This window comes from Cherax quadricarinatus, chromosome 38, assembly GCF_038502225.1.
Source record: "Cherax quadricarinatus isolate ZL_2023a chromosome 38, ASM3850222v1, whole genome shotgun sequence".
In the NCBI taxonomy this organism is placed as follows: Eukaryota; Metazoa; Arthropoda; class Malacostraca; order Decapoda; family Parastacidae; genus Cherax; species Cherax quadricarinatus.
Genome location: NC_091329.1, coordinates 8,247,334 through 8,274,083, shown reverse-complemented (window position 1 = coordinate 8,274,083; position 26,750 = coordinate 8,247,334). Strand labels below are relative to the sequence as shown.

General features: G+C 37.5%; 1 protein-coding gene across 1 annotated transcript in view; it reads left to right on the top strand.

Annotated features, from left to right (window-relative positions):
- FASN1 (Fatty acid synthase 1) overlaps positions 1-15,696 on the top strand; it is a 52,553-nt gene extending 36,857 nt beyond the window's left edge. The window contains exons 28-38 of the mRNA XM_070092070.1: positions 1,193-1,373; positions 1,742-1,994; positions 4,210-4,353; positions 4,961-5,129; positions 8,395-8,537; positions 10,563-10,731; positions 11,074-11,277; positions 11,666-11,952; positions 12,143-12,556; positions 13,009-13,158; positions 13,947-15,696. Coding sequence (XP_069948171.1) covers positions 1,193-1,373; positions 1,742-1,994; positions 4,210-4,353; positions 4,961-5,129; positions 8,395-8,537; positions 10,563-10,731; positions 11,074-11,277; positions 11,666-11,952; positions 12,143-12,556; positions 13,009-13,158; positions 13,947-14,093 — 2,261 coding nt within the window. The 3' untranslated portion in view covers positions 14,094-15,696. The remainder of the gene's footprint in view (positions 1-1,192; positions 1,374-1,741; positions 1,995-4,209; positions 4,354-4,960; positions 5,130-8,394; positions 8,538-10,562; positions 10,732-11,073; positions 11,278-11,665; positions 11,953-12,142; positions 12,557-13,008; positions 13,159-13,946) is intronic.
- Positions 15,697-26,750: the final 11,054 nt, after the last annotated feature.

Here is a 26,750-nt window from a genome sequence, read left to right as displayed (position 1 = left end):
TAATTGCCAGACATAATGAGGGCAAATTTCTAGGCCTATACCTCGACAGCACCCTGAATTTCAGCACCTATATCCAACACATAACAAAAAAAGTATCCAAAACAGTTGGGATCCTCTCCAAGATACGATACTACGTGCCGCAAAATGCCCTTCTCACACTATACTATTCACTCATTTATCCATACCTCACCTATGCTATTTGTGCTTGGGGATCAACAGCAGCAACACACCTAAAGCCAATAATAACCCAACAAAAAGCTGCAGTAAGAATAATCACTAAATCCCATCCCTGGCAACACACCCCCCCACTCTTCATAGATCTAAACTTACTCCCTGTTCAGAACATCCACACTTACTACTGTGCAATCTATATCTACAGGACCTTAAATTCCAATATTAACCTTGACCTAAAACGCTTTCTTGATAGTTGCGACAGGACCCACAGGCATAACACCAGACACAAACATCTCTACGACATTCCCCGTGTCCGACTAAACCTTTACAAAAAATCAGTGTATGTCAAAAGCCCTAAAATCTGGAATACCCTACCTGAAAACTCTAGAACTGCAGACACATTCATCACCTTCAAAACTACCGTTAGAAAACATTTTATCTCCCTGATACACCCCGTCAACTAACTACATAAAAACCACCTGGTGGTTCACACTTACACTCACTCACCCATTTGACTATAAGCACAAAAATACGAATCTTAATCTTAAAATAATGATTCCTAACTAGTCATAAGTTTGCCTGTGATACTCCAATATAGAAACTATGTATTGTGCCAAAACAAAAGCATTCACATTACTAAACTCACAAACTAGTATTTAGTAACTTAACATTTAGTCAACTTACTCCATAATTTGTAATAATTTAGGGTTAAGAATTAATCTAAGTTTGCTTGAAATGCCTAGCCATGCTAGGTGTCTTAGTGGCCTCCTCTGTAATTAGTATTTTATTGCATGTAAACCACACAATAACCAAAATCTGTAAACCCCGTATTGTAATCCTTATAGAGAATAAACTTGATTGATTGATTTAAGGAACTTTCAGGTCATTATTAAGCATAATTAGGGTTATTTTTGGGCAGCAATAAACTGTGGATAACTGAAACTGCAGATACCGAATCTGTGAATATGGGGGTTCTACTGTATTGTATTTATCATTACAAGGATTGTCTTCACTCCAGGCATGGCAATCTTTCTGAAGAATGTGACTTTTCATGGCATCTTGCTAGATGCACTATTTGATGCCTCCCCTGAAGAGCGACAGCGTCTCAATCAGTTGGTAGTGAAAGGCTTGAAAACAAAAGTTGTGACACCTCTGCCTTCCACACTCTTCACCAGGGACTGTGCTGAGGATGCCTTCAGGTGTGTACTGCTCCCAGTTGTTTATTGGAAAATTTATAAGACGAAGCATTTGTGTATCTTATTTATTTTTTTCTTAAACGCTCTTGCCATCTCCCACCGAGGCTTGGCGACCCAAAAAAGAAACATTTTAACCATTCACACTATCACTCTTTTGAGAGGTGTGCAGATACAGTACTAAAATAATTCTTGGTTATGATGTGTAAAGCATTTATTTTTGTCCTAGGAAGAGTTGCTCATCTTTGGTTCATATAGTACATCTAAAAGTGCTCACCTTTAATTGAAAATTTAGCTTTTCTTTCGAGATTTACAGTTCATTGGTGTAATAAAAAATAAAACAATTGTAAGATGAATACATTTTGTATTCACAGGTACATGGCGACTGGGAAACACATTGGTAAGGTTTTGCTGGAGGTGAAGCCAGAAGTAACTGGCGAATCTTCCATCTTGACTGACACAAACTCTGTGCTGGCAGTGCCCAGAGTGATTGCCCAGGCTCACATGGTGTATGTGATCACAGGCGGGTTGGGTGGACTGGGATTAGAACTGGCTGGCTGGCTCATCAGTCGTGGGGCCAAGAAGCTGGTGCTCACATCTCGACGGGGTATCACTACTGGTTATCAGGTATGCCATTTTGGACTGATGATTGGTAACTATTGCTTGCTAAATATCCATCCCATGATAGACAATAGAAACACTACAGATGCACATAATTGATTTAGGACCTCTAAATCCAAGAATACTTTTGGCCAAGTAAGTTAATGATAATATTTTAGAGGACATAAGTATAGTATTTAAGAATTCTTCCTCAGTAAGCCATAAGTGTCATAAGAGGAGACTTAAATATCCAGAGCATGGGGCTAGTAACCCCTTCTTCTTTTATAAATTGCTAAATTTAAGAAGAAAAACTTTCATTTTTCTTTTTATGTTAACCTGCCTTGGTGGGATATGGCTGGTTCATTAAACAAAAAAGTATAGTATTTAGTTTATGCTTGATAGACAAATATTCTATAGATAAACTGATGAAAGACTGTTGATGCTGTTAGTGACAATACATAAATGCATGAAAATTATGAAATATTTAAACTTGTCTGGATACAATCTCATTTTGATCTTGCCTGAAATGAGAGGGTTGATGAACAGGTTGGAATAACAGGAAATATAGCTTACACTGGTTGGAAAACTCAGATTAATATTAAAAATATTGCTTACGCTTGAGGAAAAACTTACATTACTGTGGCGTTAGTGTAGGTTATCTCTGTGATAGATATTCTTGCTTGCTAAAAATTATGTTTTGAATCACATACAGTGTATGTATATTTAGGGTGTAGAAGAGAGGGAGAATACTTCCCGGTAAAAGTAGGTCTTAGACAGGGATGTGTAATGTCACCATGGTTGTTTAATATATTTATAGATGGGGTTGTAAAAGAAGTAAATGCTAGGGTGTTTGGGAGAGGGGTGGGATTAAATTATGGGGAATCAAATTCAAAATGGGAAGTGACAGTTACTTTTTGCTGATGATACTGTGCTTATGGGAGATTCTAAAGAAAAATTGCAAAGGTTAGTGGACGAATTTGGGAGTGTGTGTAAAGGTAGAAAGTTGAAAGTGAACATAGAAAAGAGTAAGGTGATGAGAGTATCAAATGATTTAGATAAAGAAAAATCAGATATCAAATTGGAGAGGAGGAGTATGGAAGAAGTGAATGTTTTCAGATATTTGGGAGTTGACATGTCAGCGGATGGATTTATGAAGGATGAGGTTAATCATAGAACTGATGAAGGAAAAAAGGTGAGTGGTGCATTGAGGTATATGTGGAGGCAAAAATGTTATCTATGGAGGCAAAGAAGGGAATGTATGAAAGTATAGTAGTACCAACACTCTTATATGGGTGTGAAGCTTGGGTTGTAAATGCTGCAGCGAGGAGGCGGTTGGAGGCAGTGGAGATGTCCTGTCTAAGGGCAATGTGTGGTGTAAATATTATGCGGAAAATTCGGTGTGGAAATTAGGAGAAGGTGTGGAGTTAATAAAAGTATTAGTCAGAGGGCAGAAGAGGGTTTGTTGAGGTGGTTTGGTCATTTAGAGAGAATGGATCAAAGTAGAATGACATGGAGAGCACATAAATCTGTAGGGGAAGGAAGGCGGGGTAGGGGTTGTCCTCAAAAAGGTTGGAGGGAGGGGGTAAAGGAAGTGTTGTGGGTGAGGGGTTTGGACTTCCAGCAAGCGTGCATGAGCATGTTAGATAGGAATGAATGGAGACGAATGGTGTTTGGGACCTGACAAGCTGTTGAAGTGTGAAACCGGTTATTTTATATAACCGGACTTGAGTCCTGGAAATGGAAAGTACAGTGCCTGCACTCTAAAGCAGGGGTTTGAGATATTGGCAGTTTGGAGGGATATATTGTGTATTTTTATATGTATATACTTCTAAACTGTTGTCTTCTGGGCACCTCTGCTAAAACAGTGATTATGTGTGAGTGAGGTGAAAGTGTTTTCTTTTTGGGGATTTTCTTTCTTTTTGGGTCACCCTGCCTAGGTGGGAGACGGCCGACTTGTTGAAAAAAAAAATGTATATTTTGTATCTTTTCTTGGGATATTCACTTGAAAATTGATCCTCAGATGCCTATAACCACAGGTAAGTGTATAGCCATACAACTAGGTGAGCACAAATAGGAAGTGCATCAGTCTCTCACTCAGCAGATAAATGATAAAGCCTCCATCATGTCTTGCGATGAATGACCCACATGGGTTTAGCGCTTAACAGGATTTTTGTTTTCAAATCGCACAAAATAGAAACAATACACTGTTGCTGTCAGTACAGTATGTGTGCTTTCCTTGCAGGCACTGTGTATGCGGCGGTGGCTGAACTCTGGAGTGAGTGTGCGAGTAATGACCCAGGATGCCTCCACCCATGCTGGAGCCACCATACTACTGAAGATGGCTGCTGAAGAGGGGCCTGTTGGTGGCATCTTTCATCTTGCTGTGGTAAGAAACACGTTCGAAGTTTCTCTCTGGTTAGAATGTTTAATAATAACAATAATAAATCTTTAATTATCCAAAATAATGTGGTGGAATCCTTTGATTTTTTCTTAATATCTGATCAGATAAATTGAGCAAAAAAAAAAGTTGTGATATTATTAGTTTAAACCATAGAAGATATAGTTGCACATATTTTTGTATATGAACAGTACAGTACAGTATATTGATAGGGAGAGTAGCTGGAATGGGACAGAATGGTGGCTACTGTTGACATTTGGTATTTCACTCAATTTTTTCCCATGATAAGTCATGCATTGTGTTATTTGCTGGAAATAACTGATGGAGACTACACACCATTGTTCAGTCTAGCTATAATGTAATTTTTTTTCAAATAAAAGCAAGTATTTACTTTGAAGGGGCAGAGTACCATTGTTGTGTAGATCAGTTCTGATGACCATTGACACACTTACCTACCAAGCCCAGACATACATCATTCTGTTTTGCTGGAAATAATTGTAAAAGATTTCTACATATGCCTCACTTTCTTTTGTATTTAAGAAATAATTTATCTGAGTGGTAAGAAAGAAAATAATGTAGATTTGTGGAATGGCAGGTACTGCAAGATGCCCTACTGGAGAACCAGACGGCAGAGATGTTCCATGCTGTGAATGCTGTTAAGGGTGAAGGAGCCCAGGCCCTTGATGCTGCTTCCCGTACTCTGTGCCCTCACCTGCACATCTGGGTGGCTTTTTCCAGTGTTACCTGTGGCAGGGGCAATGCTGGTAAGCACTGAAGGCTCTCGTAAATTTTTTTTTTAACTAACTGGCCATATCCCACTGAGGCAGGGTGACCTAAAAAGAAAACCGAAAGTTTCTCTTTTTAAATTTAGTAATTTATACAGGACAAGGGGTTACTAGCCTCTTGCTCCCGGCATTTTAGTCACCTCTCATGACACTCATGGCTTACGGAAGAAGAATTCTGTTCCACTTTCCCAAGGAGATAAGAGGAAACAAACAAGAACTAATGTGGAAATAAAAGAAAACCCAGAGGGGAATGTATATACTATATATGCTTGTACATGCATGTGTAGTGTGACCTAAGTGTAAGTAGAAGTAGCAAGACATACATGAAACCTTGCATGTTTATGAGACAAAAAAGACAGTAATTCTACCATCATGTAAAACAATTACAGGCTTCCATTTTACATGCACTTGGAAGGACAGTAATACTTCCCTGGGCAGTTACTGTTAAATTTGTTAAAATTGAATATCACATTACTTTTATTTGTTAAATTTATCAGAACTGAACATCATGTTCTTTTTGTTTTTGCTAAATTTGTTAAAATTGAACATCATGTTATTTTTGTTTTTATTTACCCATTTGAAGACTTTATTGATGATATCTAATTAAATTATGGGGAATCAAATTCAAAATGGGAATTGACACAGTTACTTTTTGCTGATGATACTGTGCTTATGGGAGATTCTAAAGAAAAATTGCAAAGGTTAGTGGATGAGTTTGAGAATGTGTGTAAAGGTAGAAAGTTGAAAGTGAACATAGAAAAGAGTAAGGTGATGAGGGTATCAAATGATTTAGATAAAGAAAAAATGGATATCAAATTGGGGAGGAGGAGTATGGAAGAAGTGAATGTTTTCAGATACTTGGGAGTTGACGTGTCGGCGGATGGATTTATGAAGGATGAGGTTAATCATAGAATTGATGAGGGAAAAAAGGTGAGTGGTGCGTTGAGGTATATGTGGAGTCAAAAAACTTTGTCTATGGAGGCAAAGAAGGGAATGTATGAAAGTATAGTAGTACCAACACTCTTATATGGATGTGAAGCTTGGGTGGTAAATGCAGCAGCGAGGAGACGGTTGGAGGCAGTGGAGATGGCCTGTCTAAGGGCAATGTGTGGTGTAAATATTATGCAGAAAATTCGGAGTGTGGAAATTAGGAGAAGGTGTGGAGTTAATAAAAGCATTAGTCAGAGGGCAGAAGAGGGGTTGTTGAGGTGGTTTGGTCATTTAGAGAGAATGGATCAAAGTAGAATGACATGGAAAGCATATAAATCTATAGGGGAAGGAAAGAGGGGTAGGGGTCGTCCTCGAAAGGGATGGAAAGAGGGGGTAAAGGAGGTTTTGTGGGCGAGGGGCTTGGACTTCCAGCAAGCGTGCATGAGCGTGTTAGATAGGAGTGAATGGAGACGAATGATACTTGGGACCTGACGATCTGTTGGAGTGTGAGCAGGGTAATATTTAGTGAAGGGATTCAGGGAAACCGGTTATTTTCATATAGTCGGACTTGAGTCCTGGAAATGGGAAGTACAATGCCTGCACTTTAAAGGAGGGGTTTGGGATATTGGCAGTTTGGAGGGATATGTTGTGTATCTTTATACGTATATGCTTCTAAACTGTTGTATTCTGAGCACCTCTGCAAAAGCAGTGATAATGTGTGAGTGTGGTGAAAGTGTTGAATGATGATGAAAGTATTTTCTTTTTGGGGATTTTCTTTCTTTTTTGGGTCACCCTGCCTCGGTGGGAGACGACCGACTTGTTAAAAAAAAAAAAAAAAAAAATCTAATTGTAATTTTCTGTATCTTGTACTGAAGTGATTATCATATAATTTGTAGAGTGGGCAGTCAGTGAAGAATTTTCTGGATCTTCAATTTTCATGATGTTGATTGAATTGCTGAAAACTGATTCATACAGCTTCAAAATTTTGCTCATTTTTTGGTTGCTGTTTATATATGAATCTCCTTTTGAGTGGAGGACCAATATTGGAGAGGTTTTTTAGCTTGGATTTTAAATACATGTACAGTGAAAGAAAGTACTGGGTATTTAGGATTTTTTCTTATTTACCGACTGGCTTTTTGTTTATTTTGTGTTGCTTCTGTCTTGTGTGAACACTTAACTTTATGCTATATATGTTCAGTTTCTTAGTGTGTTTTAGAAAAATATCTAAAACATATTGGCAAAGGTAAAGTTGCGTGGCACACTGGAGTTGTCATCAGCAAGATTTTGGAGAATATATTTTAGATTGAAAAAGTGTTAACATAAAAATTAAAATTTTTGGGTGGTGTGCAAGCCATGCGTCCCTATTCCCTAGATCTCAAACTCTCTTTTCTTTGGAATAATAATGTATAGGTATTAATCATTTGAATAATCATAATTCTTTCTTTCAACGCACCAGCCATATCCCACTGAGGTGGGGTGGCCCAAGAGGAAAAACGAAAGTTTCACCTTTTAAATTTAGTAATGTGTACATGTTTATGAAACAGAAAAAAGGACACCAGCAATCCTACCATCATGTAATACAATTACAGGCTTTCGTTTTACACTCACTTGGGAAGACGGTAGTACCTCCCTGGGCGGTTGCTGTCTACCAACCTACTACCTATAATAATCATAATAACAATATTAAATTATATATGGTGCATATATATGTTGCAAAGGGCTTAGACATACAGTAGGCATGTGTGAGCATGTTAGATAGGAGTGAATGGAGACAAATGTTTTTTGGAACTTGATGAGCTGTTGGAGTGTGAGCAGGGTAATTGTTTGTGAAGGGATTCAGGGAAACCGGTTAGCCTGATTTGAGTCCTGAAGGTGGGAAGTACAATGCCAGCACACTAAAGGAGGGGTTTGGTATATTTGCTGCTTAGAGTGACATCTCAACTATTGTATCTATGCACCTTTGCAAAGACAGTGATAATGTGAGTGATGGTGAAAGTGTTTCTTTTATTTCGGGTAACCCTGCCTTGGTGGGGGACAGCCAGCTTGTTACAAAAAAAAAAGTTGCAGTTTTTGAATTGTAGTATCACCACACCTCTGGCAAGACAGTAACGAAGTGAGTGATAATGAAAATGTTTCTTCTTTTTTGGGTCACCCTGCCTCAGTGGGAAATAGCTGATATGTTAAAAAAAAAAAAGTCTAAGATTTACATTATTATTAAAGCAAAGATTACAAATTTTTTTTATACTGATTGATTACTATTCATTGTAATATGTATTTATAACATAAACTTATTGAAATAATTTAAACTTAACAGGTCAGACCAACTATGGGTGGGCTAACAGTGTGTGCGAGAGAGTGGTGGAGCAGCGGGTGCAAGCTGGCCTTCCTGGGGTTGCTGTGCAGTGGGGTGGCATTGGAGAGGTTGGCATTCTCGCGAGCACCCTGGGTGATGTGGAGGTCAGTGATGAGTACAAGATGAATTTTTTTACATTGTAGCATTTAGGGAAACTTATTTGTTTCTTTACCTGGAGTTTACCTGGAGAGAGTTCCGGGGGTCAACGCCCCCACGGCCCGGTCTGTGACCAGGCCTCCTTTGAAACATTTGGGGAAACACTTTTGTTTCTTTGACTTGTGGGGACTTGGAATGTCTAATAATTAAGAGCTTTCTATTAAATCAAGTGGCAGTGCCACTGTTGAGCATTATTCATAATACCCAGTAATGGTATCATGCATGTGCTACTTACCAGGAAATGCCTGTATAGCCATTAGGTGTAGAAATACATGTCTGACCAGCCATTATGATACCTCCAAACTTCAGTGTAATGTGCATGCAAAAATATCAGACACTGACTAATTAGTGACTCATAAACAGGCAAGTTCATTTAAAAAAAAATGAACAGCACTGTGAATGTTGGCTATTTTCACCTTCATTCTTTCCTCCCTTCAGATAATGCAAAACAAAATAATTTGTGCCTTTAGAAGTAGATTTTTCACATATGACCACTTGTAATAAATGTAAGGGGGTGACAACAGTGTATCATCTCACTTTGTAGAGAGAGAGAGAGTTTTTCTCTTGCTGCTTTGACAATAAAGGTCATTAGCACTGATCTCTGAGTAAATTTAAAATACTTTAATCCTAAAAATAAGGAATAATGGAAACTCTAAGTGTGTAGTATATACATTTTTTTAACATCCTGGCTGTCTCCCACTGAAACAGGGTGACCCCCCCCAAAAAAACACTTTGATAGGTAACGCTATCACTGTCTTTCCAGAGGTGCATAGATACAGCAGTTTAGATGTCACTCTAAACAGCAAATATCCCACACCCCTCCTTTAGAGTTCAGGCACTGTACTTTCCACCTCCAGGAGTCAAGTCCGGCTTGCCGGTTTCCCTGAATCCCATAATAAATGTTACTACTTTGCTCACACTAACAGCTCGTCAAGTCCCAAAAAACATCTGTCTCCACTCACCCCTGTCTAACACGCTCACACATACCTTCTGTATGTATATATATACAGCCTCTCCTCACTTAACAATGGAGTTCCATTCCTAAGACCATGTTGGTAAACGAATTCATCACTAAGTGAGGAGCATACTCCAATGGTAGTGGGTTTGTGTCATCCATCTTTGATATTGTTTTAATGTCACTTTTGCACCATTTATAACATTGCTGGTATATCTTAAGATGTTTATACAGTAGGGTACTGTATATTATAATAAATGGAATAGAGGAAATCAGCTCTAATATAAATTACTTAGGTATGCATACTGGTCAGAGAGCCTGTCGAAGTCCAAATCGTCAGTAAATGAGTACATCGCTAAGTGAGGAGAGGCTGTAGTATATACTGAGACATAAACCTCTTGAATGTATAAATGATGTTCAGTGTGGCATCCTCAGATGCTACTTAGGGGTGTGTCGTTGATGGTGTTTTAAGAGCATCTCTCCATATTTTATGACAATGAGAGGAAAGGAAATAAGAATTCCCTTTAGAAATAAAAAGCATGAAAAAGTGTTGTGAAGTAGATCATATAGACCCCTCTACCTATGTAGGTCGAGTATTTCTGTGTATTTACTGTAAAATGCATGACAAATTAGCAGAGGCATGCTCATCTCTCAACTTGTAAAAGGGGCAAGGCTACTGCAGCCTTGCTTTATGCAGCATAAGAAAGTGCTACATCAGTTGGATATCTGTGGCTTTCTGATATATTGGAACTGGGTGGAGCAAATTAAATGTCTCCATTATTCTCAAATTTTTCAGTTACTCTGTGTGGAAATTTGAGTAATGAGGTTAGCTTGTATTAAAAAATATTTTAAATGCCTATTAGTTTGTATTTTCTATAACAACAATATCCTAAATTTAGAAAATAATTTTATACTACAGGGTAAATGCATAATATCTTTAGTTTACATACAGTGCAGAGTGTTTTAGCTTACATAAATTTTTTCTTCTAGTTATTTACCCCCCAAAAATTTCTACTAGGTTGGCGGGACAAAACCACAACCAGTGCGTTCAGTGTTGGAGTGCTTGGATGTGCTGTTCCTGAATTCCTCTCCCATAGTGTCCTCACTTTGTCCTCTCACCAAGAGCTCTGCCAAGACCGATGCTAGTGGCAGCACATCCCTCGTCAAAGCTGTTGCCAACATCTTGGGTTAGTCTCGCAATCTTTACACAGTTTGATGTAAAAGACTTGCAGTTTATCATACATAGGTGAGTACAAATAGGAAGCATATCTGTCATACTCTCAGCAGATGAGGATCAAGCCTCCACCACGTCTTGCACTGAATGACCCACATGGGTTTTGCACTTAATATGAAGTATAAATATAATGCAGTCTGTCATTAGATTTAGTATATGTACTTCTAATTAGTTATATTGCATTAGCATTCATCAAGGTATATTTTTAGATAAAACTATATTTTCATTAAAAAATGTACAAATATAAGTGCCATATTTTGCAACTTGACTTACCAAATCTCTGCTGATGTTGCAGGGATGAAGAATGTTTCTAAGGCTCCCCTGGATGTGACACTTGGAGACCTGGGCCTCGACAGTCTTATGAGTGTGGAGGTGAAGCAGACACTAGAAAGAGAAGCTGACCTGGTCCTCACTGCACCTCAAGTCAGGGACCTCACGCTGCGGATGCTTCAAGACATGGACAAGCAAGCTGGCACATCTGGACAGACAACAGCTGATGGTAAGTACTGGGTAAATTTATCTTTTAGTTCTCAATTTCTGTGTACAAAAATAATTTCTTTTATTTTTTAATCAATAAATTTGTAAATTGTTCATTACTGCTGTAGCTTACTTAGCTAACAAAATGTTTGGGTCCAGCCCCTACTGGCCCAGTTATGTGTACATGTATCTACTGTATTACTTTCTGAGTGCTTCCAACATCATGGGTATTAGACTCATAATAAAGCTATCACACTAAGTTCTTAAATTTAGTTTATTGCCTCTAGTACAAATTTAGTGTAATGATGCAAGTGTGAAAACATGGCACTTGATATAAGAGCATAGCATAGCCTAACATGTAATCGGAATCATTTTTGTGAATAATGCACTAATAAAAGTAGAAATTACAGGACCAGATGTTTCATCAGCCAAGAGTGCAGTTAAACCTAAGTTAGAAGAACTACAGGTGTTGCCTCAGCCATGGCTTATGCTGCCTTTAGTGGCGGAGAGCAGAGTGACAGTGCTGCGAGAGACTGGTAGCTCCCATGTACCTCTGTTTCTAGCAGCTCCCATACAAGGTACAGCTGTACCCCTCACTGAAGTTGCACAAGGGCTCGACCAACCAGTGTATGGCTTGCAGTATCCACCTGATGTTTCCCATCAGTCAATTACAGACATGGCAAAAGTGTTGGTACAGGTGAGAACTTTTATCAGTAATATAAATACCTATGTTGGTAGTAAAGTCACCAACAGAATGACTTTGTAATAATTTTGCTATTAAAATCTGTTTACACATATTATTTCCATTTTATTATGAGATATATGTTCAGTACATAATTTATTATTATTATTTTAATACTTAAAAGAAATTTCATTATTTTAAACAGGAATTGCAACAGTTGCATCCTTCAGGAGATTTTGCCATTGGAGGCTATTCCTTTGGTACTGCAGTAGCCCTTGAAATGACTCGTCTTCTGGAAGCAGAGAATCGCGTCCCAATTTCAATTGTTCTACTGGATGGTTCTCAGTCTTACGTGTCTGGCATTATTAAAGGTTACAAATCGAGACATGTTTCCAGTGCTCCTGATCAGGAGTCAAGCAGAGCAAACAATGAAATCCAAGACCAAGTAGAGATGTTGATTGTGTTTGCTATGCAGTTCACGTCAGTGGACCCTACCACATTAAAGAAGGCACTGCTGGGCTTGAAGTCCTGGGATGAGCGGGTGAACCAGGTAGCTGAGTTGATAACCCAAAAGAGAGCAGAGGCAGATGTTGCTTTGCATCAGAATGATCAACAGCAGGTAACATTTGCAGTCTCTGCATTTTACATGCAGTATACATTTTTAGTTCTTAATACTGAACATAGAAAGCATCACTAAGCATTGTACTCACGTGAAGGCGATGCTGTTGTCAACGTGATAATTTAGCAGTGTATTTAAATTATATAAAATTGAAAGTTTTAAAGAAGTTACCCATCTCCCTGTACCACCACAGCCCCTTATTAACTGATGCAACTGTTCCCATTATTTATGGTAAAATTTTTATTTCATTTTTGTATTAATACATATTTAAGTGCTCTTAACATTGTAAAAAAAATATTGCTTTCAAATAACGAAGGTTATTTGTACAGTTAAATATGTCATTTCATTGTTTAAATCAGTAAGTTATTTGCAAATCAAAATAGTATTTTAATGAATGTATAAAATTACAAAGCATAACTAATAATGAAAAACCATTTTCTTCTGGATTACAGGCAGTGAAGGCAGCAGAGTTGCTGTACAAGCGCTTGCTAGCTGGAAATAAACACAAGGCAGACGGTTGTTTGACTCCTCCTACACTCCTGGTGCGTGCCAGAGACAACCTTCAGGCTGCTGCCCTTGGGCATGACTATGGCCTAGGCAAGGTGAGAATGGCTTATGTAATCAGTCATTGATTTTAATCTTTTGATTAAAGGAGAATGTATTAAGTTATTATAAAATAACTGAATTACCCTATCTTTGTGTTACGTAGAGTTTCACCTAAAACCCCTTCTTAATTCTTGTATGATTGTCATAAAGCATTGAATCAGAATCAGTTAATATTTTATTTTGCATCTTAATGGTTCCAGTTTTCTGGTCTATATTAAACTGGACTGTAAGTGACTGGTCATGTAAAACATCTAAATAAGTTCAGTCTCCTTTTTGCAGGTTATTTGTGTATTGTTCTAATCATGGTATTGTGCCCTTTTAGTCCTTGTTATTACTATTTTATTGTTATTAATATTATTATTTTCAACATGATGGCCATCTCCCACCAAGGCAGGATGACCCAAAAAAGAAACACTTTCACCACCATTCAAAGCTTTCACCATCATTCACACAATATCACTGTCTTTGCAGAGGTGCCCAGACATGACAGTTTAGATGTCACTCCAAACACCCAATATCCCAAACCTCTCCTTTAGAGTAGTAGTAGTACATATATTTAGGGGAGAGCACTAAACCCTTAGGGTCATGCTATGCCTGAGGAATGAGAGGCAATCTGATTTGATCCAAGGAAGGGGAGGATAAGTCCAGTGCTTTGGATCAAGAACCCCTCATCAGGATCAAAGACCCTCCCTCGAGACACCCTAAATGTATAATTTCTTGGTTGTTTTACTCAAAGAAATTAAAATATAATCACCCACTCAATATACTAATTTTGATATTACAGATCATCGGTGGAACTCTGAAGATCGAAGAAATTGCTGGAACCCACGAGAGTTTTATTTTGGGGAGCAGTGGTCGGCAGGTGGCCAGTCTCGTGCAAACTTTCCTACAAGAAGCGTCTTCTATCACCCCACATGAAGCTGAACACTAGTGATAAGCTGTGGCTGTGTTCTGGTAAATGTAAAATTACCAGGAGTGATCTGTGATATAAATTTAGGCGAGTGGTAACGAAATAAAAAAGGGGTAAATGTAGGGCCAGAGAAGGATATTATTCTGATGTCTTTGGTTGTAATGAATACTTGAAGCTTTAGTAGGATCTTTAATAGATATTTTTGAACTGATAAACAATTCTCTAGTATTAAAATAAATTGTTTATTGCAAGCAAAGATGAAATATAGCTTTAATAGTTTCAGAAGTCTGCTTTGTGTCTTGTTTATATATATGTCTTTATATTCATAGACATCTCTTGTCAGAGATTCGAATAAAGTTGTTGTTGTTGTTTATTTGATATACCTCAAACCTTAACCTGCAGTTTTAACTGAAGTTGATTTATCCCTGTATAGTATGTCTATATATACTTGTAACTGTCCTATGTTCCAAGCATAGGAACTCAAATGAAAAATATACTGAGTATATTCTTCACAAGAGGGTAGTTTGAGTATATTAGTATGGCATACAAAGCTACAGAAGTCAATGTGCATGGCACAGTATTTTATTTTTAAGTATAATTTATTGTAGATCTCTGTTATGGCACTTACATGTTGTTCCAGTAGTCATTAAGTAATGTTTTGGTAGGGTGAATTATCAATTTCAGTATTAAATTTTGCATCATAATGTATAAGCAATCTACAGTGTATGGTGTCAAATGTGATTTTATCAGTACTCTCATAAACATGTTGGAATATGTTAAGAGAGAGTTTTTAATGTTCATTCATCTCCTCTGGTTTAGAGAAGAGTTGCAATGCCAGCAATGCAGCCAGTTAGTCGTTACTTTTTAGCATAAGAAAGATAAAATCGTATACCAGGGAATGTGTATATATTTCTGGATATGCTACCTTAAACGTGTAAACAGGGAAATAATATGACATATTGACATATGGTCAATAACCATGATAATACAAAGTGAACATATATGTAGTCTTACATATCTCATCCTTTATAACTGTCCATATCTTCAGATTGACACAGATGTATCTTTATTTTGACTACCTATATTTTGTAAAAATAAATTATGTATCTCTATTTTTATTATATAGGGATATAAAAAGATTTCATATAAATGTGTGAATTAGAGGGTTAAAATTTGTATTCAAGCCATACTAATACATTTATATGAACCTACATATGTATCCGTGCCATGCTAATGCATTTATAAATTAATTATATGTGCATCCATGTCATACTAATACATTTAAATTAATTACATACATATCTATGGTATACATAAGTATTTAATTGAATTACATGTGTATCCATGCCATACAAATATATTTAAGTGAATTATATACATATCTATGTCGTACTAATACATTTAAATGAATTACAGTGTATGTATATTTATCTTTGTCGTACTGATTCATTTAAATGACTTACATATGTATCCATGACATAACAAGACATTTAAATGAACTTACATCTTCACTTGCCAGTAACTTAACTATTGTTTTATAAAGATTTTTGCCTGTAACAAGTGAATATTTCACTACAGAATTAAATATTTTTTCCATGTGTTCACATTAAATATGCAAAAAATACTTCATGCCTTTTATTTAATCTAGATATAAAATGATGGTAACATAATTTATAACAAGCAAAAAGTAAAATCTTTCTCCAAGGTTCCACTGTTGCAAAACAACTGACTGATGAAAAAAATTATTAATGTGAAATGTAAATGAGTGTGAGCAATGTAACATGAAAGAATTCAGGGAAACTGGTTAGCCAGACTTGAGTCCTGGAGGTGGGACATACAGTGCCTGCACTCTGAAAGAAGGGCAGAGATATGTTGCAGTTTTTGAACTGTAGTGATGACCCTTGTTGGTTTAGTGCTTTCCTTTGATTATAATAATTGAACTGTAGTGAAGGTGCACCACTGGCACAACAGTGAAGGAGTGAATGACGATAAAAGTGTTTCATCATTTTTGGTCACCATGCTTTGGTGGGGAAACAGTCGATGTGTTAATAAAAAAATAAATGAGCCTTTTCTTGACTTGGAGATGGAAATTATTGCATGGATTGATTGAAACTCAGTCTACACCAGACTGAACAGAGTTCAATTTGTATATAATAGTGTCAAAAGTATAGCCACTGGTTACTTATAAGTATGAATTGTGACTTTGCTACCTTATTGCAGCATGTAAGTGACTGCTGCCTCATAATGCAAGTGCTGCTACCTCATAATGCAACTGACTGCTGCCTCACATAATGCGACTGACTGCTGCCTCACATAATGCAACTGACCTCTGCCTCACATAATTCAACTGACTGCTACATTGCATAATGGAACTGATGCTGCCTCACATAATGCAACTGACTTCTGCCTCACATAATGCAACTGACTGCTGCCTCATGCAATGCAACTGACTGCTGCCTCACATTTTTCAAGTTTTCCTATTTTCAAAAGTAACTTGATGACTCATGCTACACCCTCTCGTTCTCTTTTCCATCCCTCCCTGTATGGTTTCCTCATCTTGGCTTGCCAACTTGTTAACTTCCTTGGCCTCCTCCATGATAGCCAAATGTCGTGGCAAACCCTGCTGCTACCTCATAATGCAACTGACTGCTGCCTCACATAATGCAACTGACTTCTGCCTCACATAATGCAACTGACTGCTGCCTCACACAATGCAACTGACTGCTGCCTCATGTAATGCAACTGACTGCTGCCTCACATCTTTCAAGTTTTTCTATTTTCAAAAGTAACTTGATGACTCATGCTACACCCTCTCGTTCTCTTTTCCATCCTTCCCTGTATGGTTTCCTCATCTTGGCTTGCCAAAATGTTAACTTCCTTGGCCTCCTCCATGATAGCCAAATGTCATAGAAAAATCCTACTTAGCATCTCTGAAAACGTTGTCTTCATAAACTTAATCTGTAATTTTGTCTTGTTTTCTCCGAGGAAAAAATCAATGGGAAATCTTTTTTTTTAATCAGCCTTTTTAACTAAACTTGACTAAGGCAGTCAGAGACAGTATACTATTTTATTGCATCAATAGGTACTTTTCTGAAATTGATGGTAGTATTTGCTATCAAGAGATTGTATATACGTAAATCTAGTGGCCTTTCAGGTGTACATAGCCAAAAATCTGTAGCAGAATCTAATGTCCTGTATAACCCATGTTCTGTAAGACCCACGTCCTGTATGACCCACATCCTGAATGACCCCACGTCTTGTATGACCCATGTCCTGAATGACCTCACGTCCTGTATGACCCACGTCTTGTATGACCCACATCCTGAATGACCCATGTGAGATGAATTTTGGTTTTTAATATTAATAATAATTATGAGATTGCCCAGATAGGGAGGAAGAATTTCTTCATATAGAAAATAGTGGGAAACCATTGTATCTTGTATGTCAACAGTCAGTTTCTGTGATGAAAGAATATAATGCCAGGTGGCAATATGAGACATTGCACAGCATACAATATGCCTAGTATATATATATATATATATATATATATATATATATATATATATATAGATTATATATATATAGATTATATATATATAGATATATATATATATATATATATATATATATATATATATATATATATATATATTTTATTTTTTTATTATCACACTGGCCGATTCCCACCAAGGCAGGGTGGCCCGAAAAAGAAAAACTTTCACCATCATTCACTCCATCACTGTCTTGCCAGAAGGGTGCTTTACACTACAGTTTTTAAACTCCATCACTGTCTTGCCAGAAGGGTGCTTTACACTACAGTTTTTAAACTGCAACATTAACACCCCTCCTTCAGAGTGCAGGCACTGTACTTCCCATCTCCAGGACTCAAGTCCGGCCTGCCGGTTTCCCTGAACCCCTTCATAAATGTTACTTTGCTCACACTCCAACAGCACGTCAAGTATTAAAAACCATTTGTCTCCATTCACTCCTATCAAACACGCTCATGCATACCTGCTGGAAGTCCAAGCCCCTCGTGCACAAAACCTCCTTTACCCCCTCTCTCCAACCTTTCCTAGGCCGACCCCTACCCCGCCTTCCTTCCACTACAGACTGATACACTCTTGAAGTCATTCTGTTTCGCTCCATTCTCTCTACATGTCCGAACCACCTCAACAACCCTTCCTCAGCCCTCTGGACAATATATATATATATTTTTTTTTTCAACAAGTCAGCCATCTCCCACCGAGGCAGGGTGACCCAAAAAAAGAAAGAAAATCCCCCAAAAGAAAATACTTTCATCATCATTCAACACTTTCACCTCACTCGCACATAATCACTGTTTTTGCAGAGGTGCTCAGAATACAACAGTTTAGAAGCACACACGTATAAAAATACACAACATATCCCTCCAAACTGCCAATATCCCAAACCCCTCCTTTAAAGTGCAGGCATTGTACTTCCCATTTCCAGGAATCAAGTCTGGCTATATAAAAATGCCTGGTTTCCCTGAATCCCTTCACTCACAATAGCTTGTCAGGTCCCAAATACCATTCGTCTCCATTCACTCCTATCTAACACGCTCACACACGCTTGCTGGAAGTCCAAGCCCCTCACTCACAAAACCTCCTTTAACCCCTCTCAGCAACCTTATCGAGGACAACCCCTACCCCGCCTTCCTTCCCCCACAGATTTATATGCTCTCCATGTCATTCTACTATGATCCATTCTCTCTAAATGACCAAACCACCTCAACAACCATTCTTCAGCCCTCTGACTAATACTTTTATTAACTCCACACCTTCTCCTAATTTCCACACTCCGAATTTTCTGCATAATATTCACACCACACATTGCCCTTAGACAGGACATCTCCACTGCCTCCAACCGCCTCCTCGCTGCAGCATTTACCACCCAAGCTTCACACCCATATAAGAGTGTTGGTACCATTGTACTTTCATACATTCCCTTCTTTGTGTCCATAGATAACGTTTTTTGTCTCCACATATACTTTAACACACCACTCACCTTTTTCCCTTCGTCAATTCTATGATTAACCTCATCCTTCATAAATCCATCCGCTGACACGTCAACTCCCAAATATCTGAAAACATTCACTTCTTCCATACTCCTCCTCCCCAATTTGATATCCAATTTTTCTTTATCTAAATAATTTGATACCCTCATCACCTTACTCTTTTCTATGTTCACTTTCAACTTTCTACTTTTACACACACTCCCAAACTCGTCCACTAACCTTTGCAATTTTTCTTTAGAATCTCCCATAAGCACAGTATCATCAGCAAAAAGTAACTGTGTCAATTCCCATTTTGTATTTAATTCCCCATAATTTAATCCCACCCCTTTTCCGAACACCCAAGCATTTACTTCTTTTACAACCCCATCTTAAATATATTAAACAACCATGGTGACATTACACATCCCTGTCTAAGACCTACTTTTACCGGGAAGTAGTCTTCCTCTCTTCTACACACCCTAACCTGAGCCTCACTATCTTCATAAAAACTCTTTAAAGCATTTAGTAATTTACTACCTATTCCATATACTGCCACATTACTTCCCTATCCACTCTATCATATGCCTTTTCTAAATCTATAAATGCAATGAAAACTTCCCTACCTTTATCTAAATACTGTTCACAAATATGCTTCAATGTAAACACTTGATCTACACATCCCCTACCCACTCTAAAACCTCCTTGCTCATCCGCAATCCTACATTCTGTCTTACCTCTAATTCTTTCAATAATAACCCTACCTGGAGAGAGTTCCGGGGGTCAACGCCCCCGTGGCCCGGTCTGTGACCAGGCCTCCTGGTGGATCAGAGCCTGATCAACCAGGCTGTTGCTGCTGGCTGCACGCAAACCAACATACGAGCCACAGCCCGGCTGGTCAGGAACCGACTTTAGGTGCTTGTCCAGTGCCAGCTTAAAGACTGCCAGGGGTCTGTTGGTAATCCGTACTTTTCCTGGTATACTCAGTAAACCAATTCCTCTATAATTTTTACAATCTCTTTTTTCCCCCTTCCCTTTATATAAAGGAGCTATACATGCTCCCTGCTAATCCTTAGGTACCTTCCCCTCTTTCATACATTTATTAAACAAAAATACCAACCACTCTAACACCATATCCCCTCTGCTTTTAACATTTCTGTCATGATCCCGTCAGTTCCAGCTGCTTTACCCCTTTTCATTCTATGTAATGCCTCATGCACCTCCCCCACACTCACATCCTGCTCTTCCTCACTCCTAAAAGATGGTATACCTCCCTGGCCAATGCATGAAATTACCGTCTCCCTTTCTTCGTCAACATTTAAAAGTTCCTCAAAATATTCACGCCATCTACCCAATACCTCCATCTCCCCATCTACTAACTCCCCTACTCTGTTTTTAACTGACAAATCCATACTTTCCCTAGGCTTTCTTAACTTGTTTAACTCACTCCAAATTTTTTTCTTATTTTCACTAAAATTTCTTGACAGTGCCTCTCCCACTCTATCATCTGCTCTCTTTTTGCACTCTCTCACCACTCTCTTCACCTTTCTTTTACTTTCCACATACTCTGCTCTTCTTATAACACTTCTGCTTTGTAAAAACCTCTCATAAGCTACCTTTTTCTCTTTTATCACACCCTTTACTTCATCATTCCACCAATCACTCCTCTTTTCTCCTGCACCCACCCTCCTATACCACAAACTTCTACCCCACATTCTAATACTACATTTTTAAAACTATTTCAACCCTCTTCAACCCCCCACTACTCATACTTGCACTAGCCCACCTTTCTGCCAATAGTTGCTTATATCTCACCCGAACTTCCTCCTCCCTTAGTTTATACACTTCCACCTCTCTCTTGTTGTTGCCATTTTCCTCTTGTCCCATCTACCTCTTACTCTAACTGTAGCTACAACTAAATAATGATCCGATATATCAGTTGCCCCCTCTATAAATGTGTACATCCTGGAGCCTACCCATCAACCTTTTATCCACCAATATATACTTTAACAAACTACTTTCATTACGTGCTATATCATACCTTGTATATTTATTTATCCTCTTTTTCATAAAATATGTATTACTTAATAACAAACCTCTTTCTACACATAGCTCAATTAAAGGCTCCCCATTTTCATTTACTCCTGGCACCCCAAATTTACCTACTACTCCCTCCATAACATTTTTACCCACTTTAGCATTGAAATCCCCAACCACAAGTACTCTCACACTTGGTTCAAAACTCCCCACGCATTCACTCTACACTTCTCTCTTCTCCAGGTGAATATACGCTTACTATAAACCACTTTTCGCATCCAACCTTTATTTTACTCCACATAATCCTTGAAATAATACATTTATACTCCCTCTTTTCCTACCGTAGCTTATCCTTCAACTTTACTGCTACTCCATTAGTAGCTCTAACTCTATTTGAAGCCCCTGACCTAATCCCATTTATTTCTGTCCACTGAAACTCTCCCACCCCCTTCAGCTTTGTTTCCCTTAAAGCCAGGACATCCAGCTTCTTCTCATTCATAACATCCACAATCATCTCTTTCTTATCATTTGCACAACATCCACGCACATTCAGACATCCCACTTTGACAGTTTTCTTCTTATTCTTTTTAGTAATCATTACAGGAAAAGGGGTTACTAGCCCATTGTTCCTGGCATTTATATATATATATATATATATATATATATATATATATATATATATATAATATATATATATATATATATATATATATATATATATATATATATATATATCTTTCAACACACCGGCCATATCCCACCGAGGTGGGGTGGCCCAAAAGGAAAAACAAAAGCTTCTCCTTTTACATTTAGTAATATATACAGGAGAAGGGGTTACTAGCCCCTTGCTCCCGGCATTTTAGTCACCTCTTACAACACGTATGGCTTACGGAGGAAGAATATATGTTCCACTTCTCCATGGAGGTAAGAGAAAATAAACAAGAACAAGAACTAGTAAGAAAATAGAAGAAACCCCAGAGGGGTGTGTATATATATGCTTGTACATGTATATGTAGTGTACCTAAGTGTAAGTAGAAGTAGCATGACGTACCTGAAACCTTGCATGTTTGAGACAGAAAAATGGACACCAGCAATCCTACCATCATGTAAAACAATTATAGGCTTTCGTTTTACACTCACTTGGCAGGACGGTAGTACCTCCCTGGGCGGTTGCTGTCTACCAACCTACTACCTAGGTTATATATATATATATATATATATATATATATATATATATATATATATATATATATATATATATATATATTATATATATATATATATTCAAACGGCTTCAGGAAGAAATCCAAATATTCTTCTTTGAAGCCTTTTTATCCACTTCTCCGAGGCTATGGGTCCTACAATTTACACCAGAGATGGACCCCATCATATATATATATATATATATATATATATATATATATATATATATATATATATATATATATATATATATGTATATATATATATATATATATATATATATATATATATATATATATATATATATATATATATATATATATAGTATATATATATATATATATATATATATATATATATATATATATATATATATATATATATATATATATATATATATATATATATATATATATATATATATATATATATATATATATATGTATACAGATTAATTTGTGGCCCTCGACTTATAAGTTTAGTGGTGAAGTGGCCCACTGTGCCGGAGAAGTTGGACCACCCTGACTCAAGAAATGTAATGACACGATTGTAAACAAACTACGGAACGGGCGGGGATTGAACCACTCTGCTTGATATCATAGTCCATCTTCCTTGCCTCCCTTCAATCTGCGGTCCCAGATTCTTTCGGCTCCTTTAATTTGCATCCACATTCTGTTCTCCCTTTCTCTTCCTTCTCTATTTTCCCCACCCTCAAGGGAGGTACTTTGATACCAGAGAGGGGCTCTTGATCTAGGAAATTGATCTTATCCTTCCTTTTTTTTGATCAAACCTGATTGCCTCCTATTCTTACAGGCATAAGAATGGCCCTTACAGGTTTAGCATTCTTAATGTAAGTAATAATAATAATAATCTTTATTTCTACACGTACATGATGCAACTTATACAGACCATAGCTAACATCACTGATATACGTACTATATAGAAAGCCTCTGGTTATGCAGATACGACTCACTAGACGATTAACACGCAGGTACCCATTTACTACTAGGTGAATAGGTATAGCAGGTGTCTTAGGGAAACAAGCCCAACGTTTGCACCCGTACCGGGGATCGAACTTCGGACCGCAGTGTGTGAGCTGAGTGTGCTACCAACCGAGCTATGGGTTCAGATTTTCCCTATGCCTTTTCGATTACATACATGACTAAATCCTCTGAATAATAAATGATGATGATGATGATGATTATTATTATTATATGTTCATGTGTGTGTATGAAAGTTGGTTGAGGGTGAGAGTGGATGAATCAACCATCCCAGGGGTCAAGACTTCATCAAGGAAGTAAATAATGCCTTTGCTGCCTCCTTCACTCTTATAACAGAGGTCAGAGGTCACGCTTCTCTTCTTGAGAAACAATCAAGAAGTTGTGTGTGCACACCTCGACTCCAATTGCTAATGTCAACAACAGTCTAGTCATACTTTTGAACCATATAGTTAATAAAAAGTCTTATATGGGCCTAAGCAAGCTTGCTGATTTCAAAACGTTGATTCCACATTTTTATTGAGTAATTTTGTTTCCTCTTTTTAACAGAAGGAACAGATTAGAAAATATTTATAGAGATCAAAAAATATTTAAAATTACTACTTTGTTTCTTCGTCTAGCAAGTCTGTCAGTGACAAGGTAAAGGTAAGCAGAGCTACAATAAAAATCGGAAAGGAGATTGGCATTCTTAACTAAAAGGGACAAAATTGAACAATGGAAAAGTGAACAGTGGAGAGGAATGACTTGGAGAAACGAGACGAATAGAAATCTTTCATCCGAGATGAATGACGTCACGAAAGACAGATGAAATATCTTAAGATTTATTGTGGATGACGAGAGAGAGAAGTCCTGAGAACGTATTCTTAGCAGTTACCAATACTCACTAAGGTTGCTATATGTCCCACACAGGTTTAGCACTCCACTGATGACCCAGAGACCTGGTCAAGGACTGGGCCGCGGGGGCGTTGACCCCCGGAACATCCTTCAGGTAGACAACACATAGAGTAACAGTACATGTGACCAGGTCCTGAGAGAAATGTAAGTAAGCGTCATTAACAACGAGATCCTTCACAATACTAGGCACTAGTGCCTGCTGACACTAAGTTCCTCTCATCTGATCACCGCCTCACAGTGCTTCCCACTGAGCAACACAGACGCAGTTCCCCGCAGAGAAGGAATAATGTATAATATGGACTCAGCATATAAGGCGCACGAGTTTCGTCTTATTGCTGTCATGTTGTTTCCATTCAGTTGTTAACGTAATATTAGTAAACAACTGTTATAATGTAACACAAAGCCTACCCCATGATCCTGACCGTGAGCATATAAGGCGCAGGGTGACTTTCCAAGACTTTTCGTGGAAAAAAAAGCATGCCTTATTTGCTGGAAAACGTGGTTCCTTACTGGCTCTGCAGTGGACTTGTTAAGCTCATTGCTTGTAAGCACAAGCCATACCCATAATGCTTTAAGTCTTCATGCAACTATGTGATCTCGTGAATATATTATGTATACACAGCTTACGACGACGTTTCGGTCCGATTTGTACCATTTAATAATATATTATGTATTTGTCTTTAGATTTATTTTCATTTGTATTTTCTTTACGACACTGCATGTGCTCACCGAGCTGTGTTTGAGGGGGTTGAGTCACATAACAGCCTGAGCTCTGTATTTATTGAGTTGCGCTCACATAACTGAGTTTGCAGGGGTCACGTTTGAGCTATGAGCATCGACAGACATTGTTGGCTTCTGGTCTTTTGGGCCCTTTTGTACCTTCTCTTCAAACTGTGTATGTAATTCCATTTACCGCTGCGAGACTACATGTGCTGTATTTCCTAATGGTTCTCTTAGTGTATATTCACAAAGCTAACACCTCTTAATATATATATATATATATATATATATATATATATATATATATATATATATATATATATATATATATATATATTTATTTATACTGAGAAATACACACATCTCTGTGTATAAACAGTGAGACATATATCTGCCGTTTAAGTATTAATATACCTTCGTGTAATCTGTGCAATTTATTCCTTTATTCAAATTCATGCCTTAATATTATATAGGGAGATTGCAAATGAATCGTCTACAGTTTTATTAAAAGCCATTCATTCAGGGAACGACAAGGAGCAACTTTCACGAGTCTTAACTTAAAAATATAGATCTCCTGAAAGCTTTAAAGATGACTGTGCCATGGTGGAGTGCCTAAAATATACCATCTCTCTCTCTCTCTCTCTCTCTCTCTATATATATATATATATATATATATATATATATATATATATATATATATATATATATATATATATATATATATACATATATATATATATATATATATATATATATATATATATATATATATATATATATATATATATATATATATATATATATATATACACACACACACACAGTTGAGAAGAATAATTTTCTGAAGTTATTCTTCACAAGTGATACTAAACTAGAAAAAAATATTAACTGAAGAAGAATGCAAAATATTTCCCTGACACTGACACTGACACTGACAGGCTGTAGGAAATGTCTGGCACGTGGCTGTTGGATTTCTATCTTAGAAACTGTAATTAGGACGGGAACGAGAGCAAAAAGACTACTCTTATCATATCATTCTAATCTCACTTAACCCAAATCGAGATATTTGATGGAAACTCTGTGGGAGACAATAAAGAATCTGCGAGGATGGGTGATGCTTGTCACCCCAAACTTATCACTACTTCCTTTTCTTCCTCTCTTGGTCCCGTCCCTGTCCCCTCTCGCCTATATATACTGTCTCCCTCACTCTTGTGTTAGCGTGACTGTAACTGGTCCAAGTCGGTTGTATCTGTCGTCTGAGATATATACAGAATAACCAACAAGGACCCAAATGGAAATAAGTCTCTTTGTTAAACTTTTTGGGGTTATTCTAGGTAATTTACACTATCTAAAATAATTGTACTTATGTGTACCTGTGCCTAAGTAAACGTATTCATTAACAAATTGTAAAAATGGCCTTCAAGAATATCATGTGTAAAACGTTTTTATAAAAGGTAGAGCCCGGGGATTTCAGCCCATCCCCCATCAAAACACACAGATGAAGATCTGCTGAGGAGGACCTCAGGTGGAGGTCAATACATATTAAATCGACTTAATTTTCCGTGTTTCTGGATAATGTGATCATCTGTTTGTCGCGTGATATTATTTCTTCAGTTTGTGGTTGCGTGTCAGGATCCCATTTTCTTCAATGATTGAGGTTTGACCCCCACAACCCAAGACTACAGGTTGAAATATTGTATACTGAAATTGAGAGTTATCGCCCTACTTTGCATTTTTAACGTAGATTAATATTTTCGTCCATAATTCTGAGTTATAACGTCAAGAAGATGTTTTCTAGGATTATTTAGAACCACA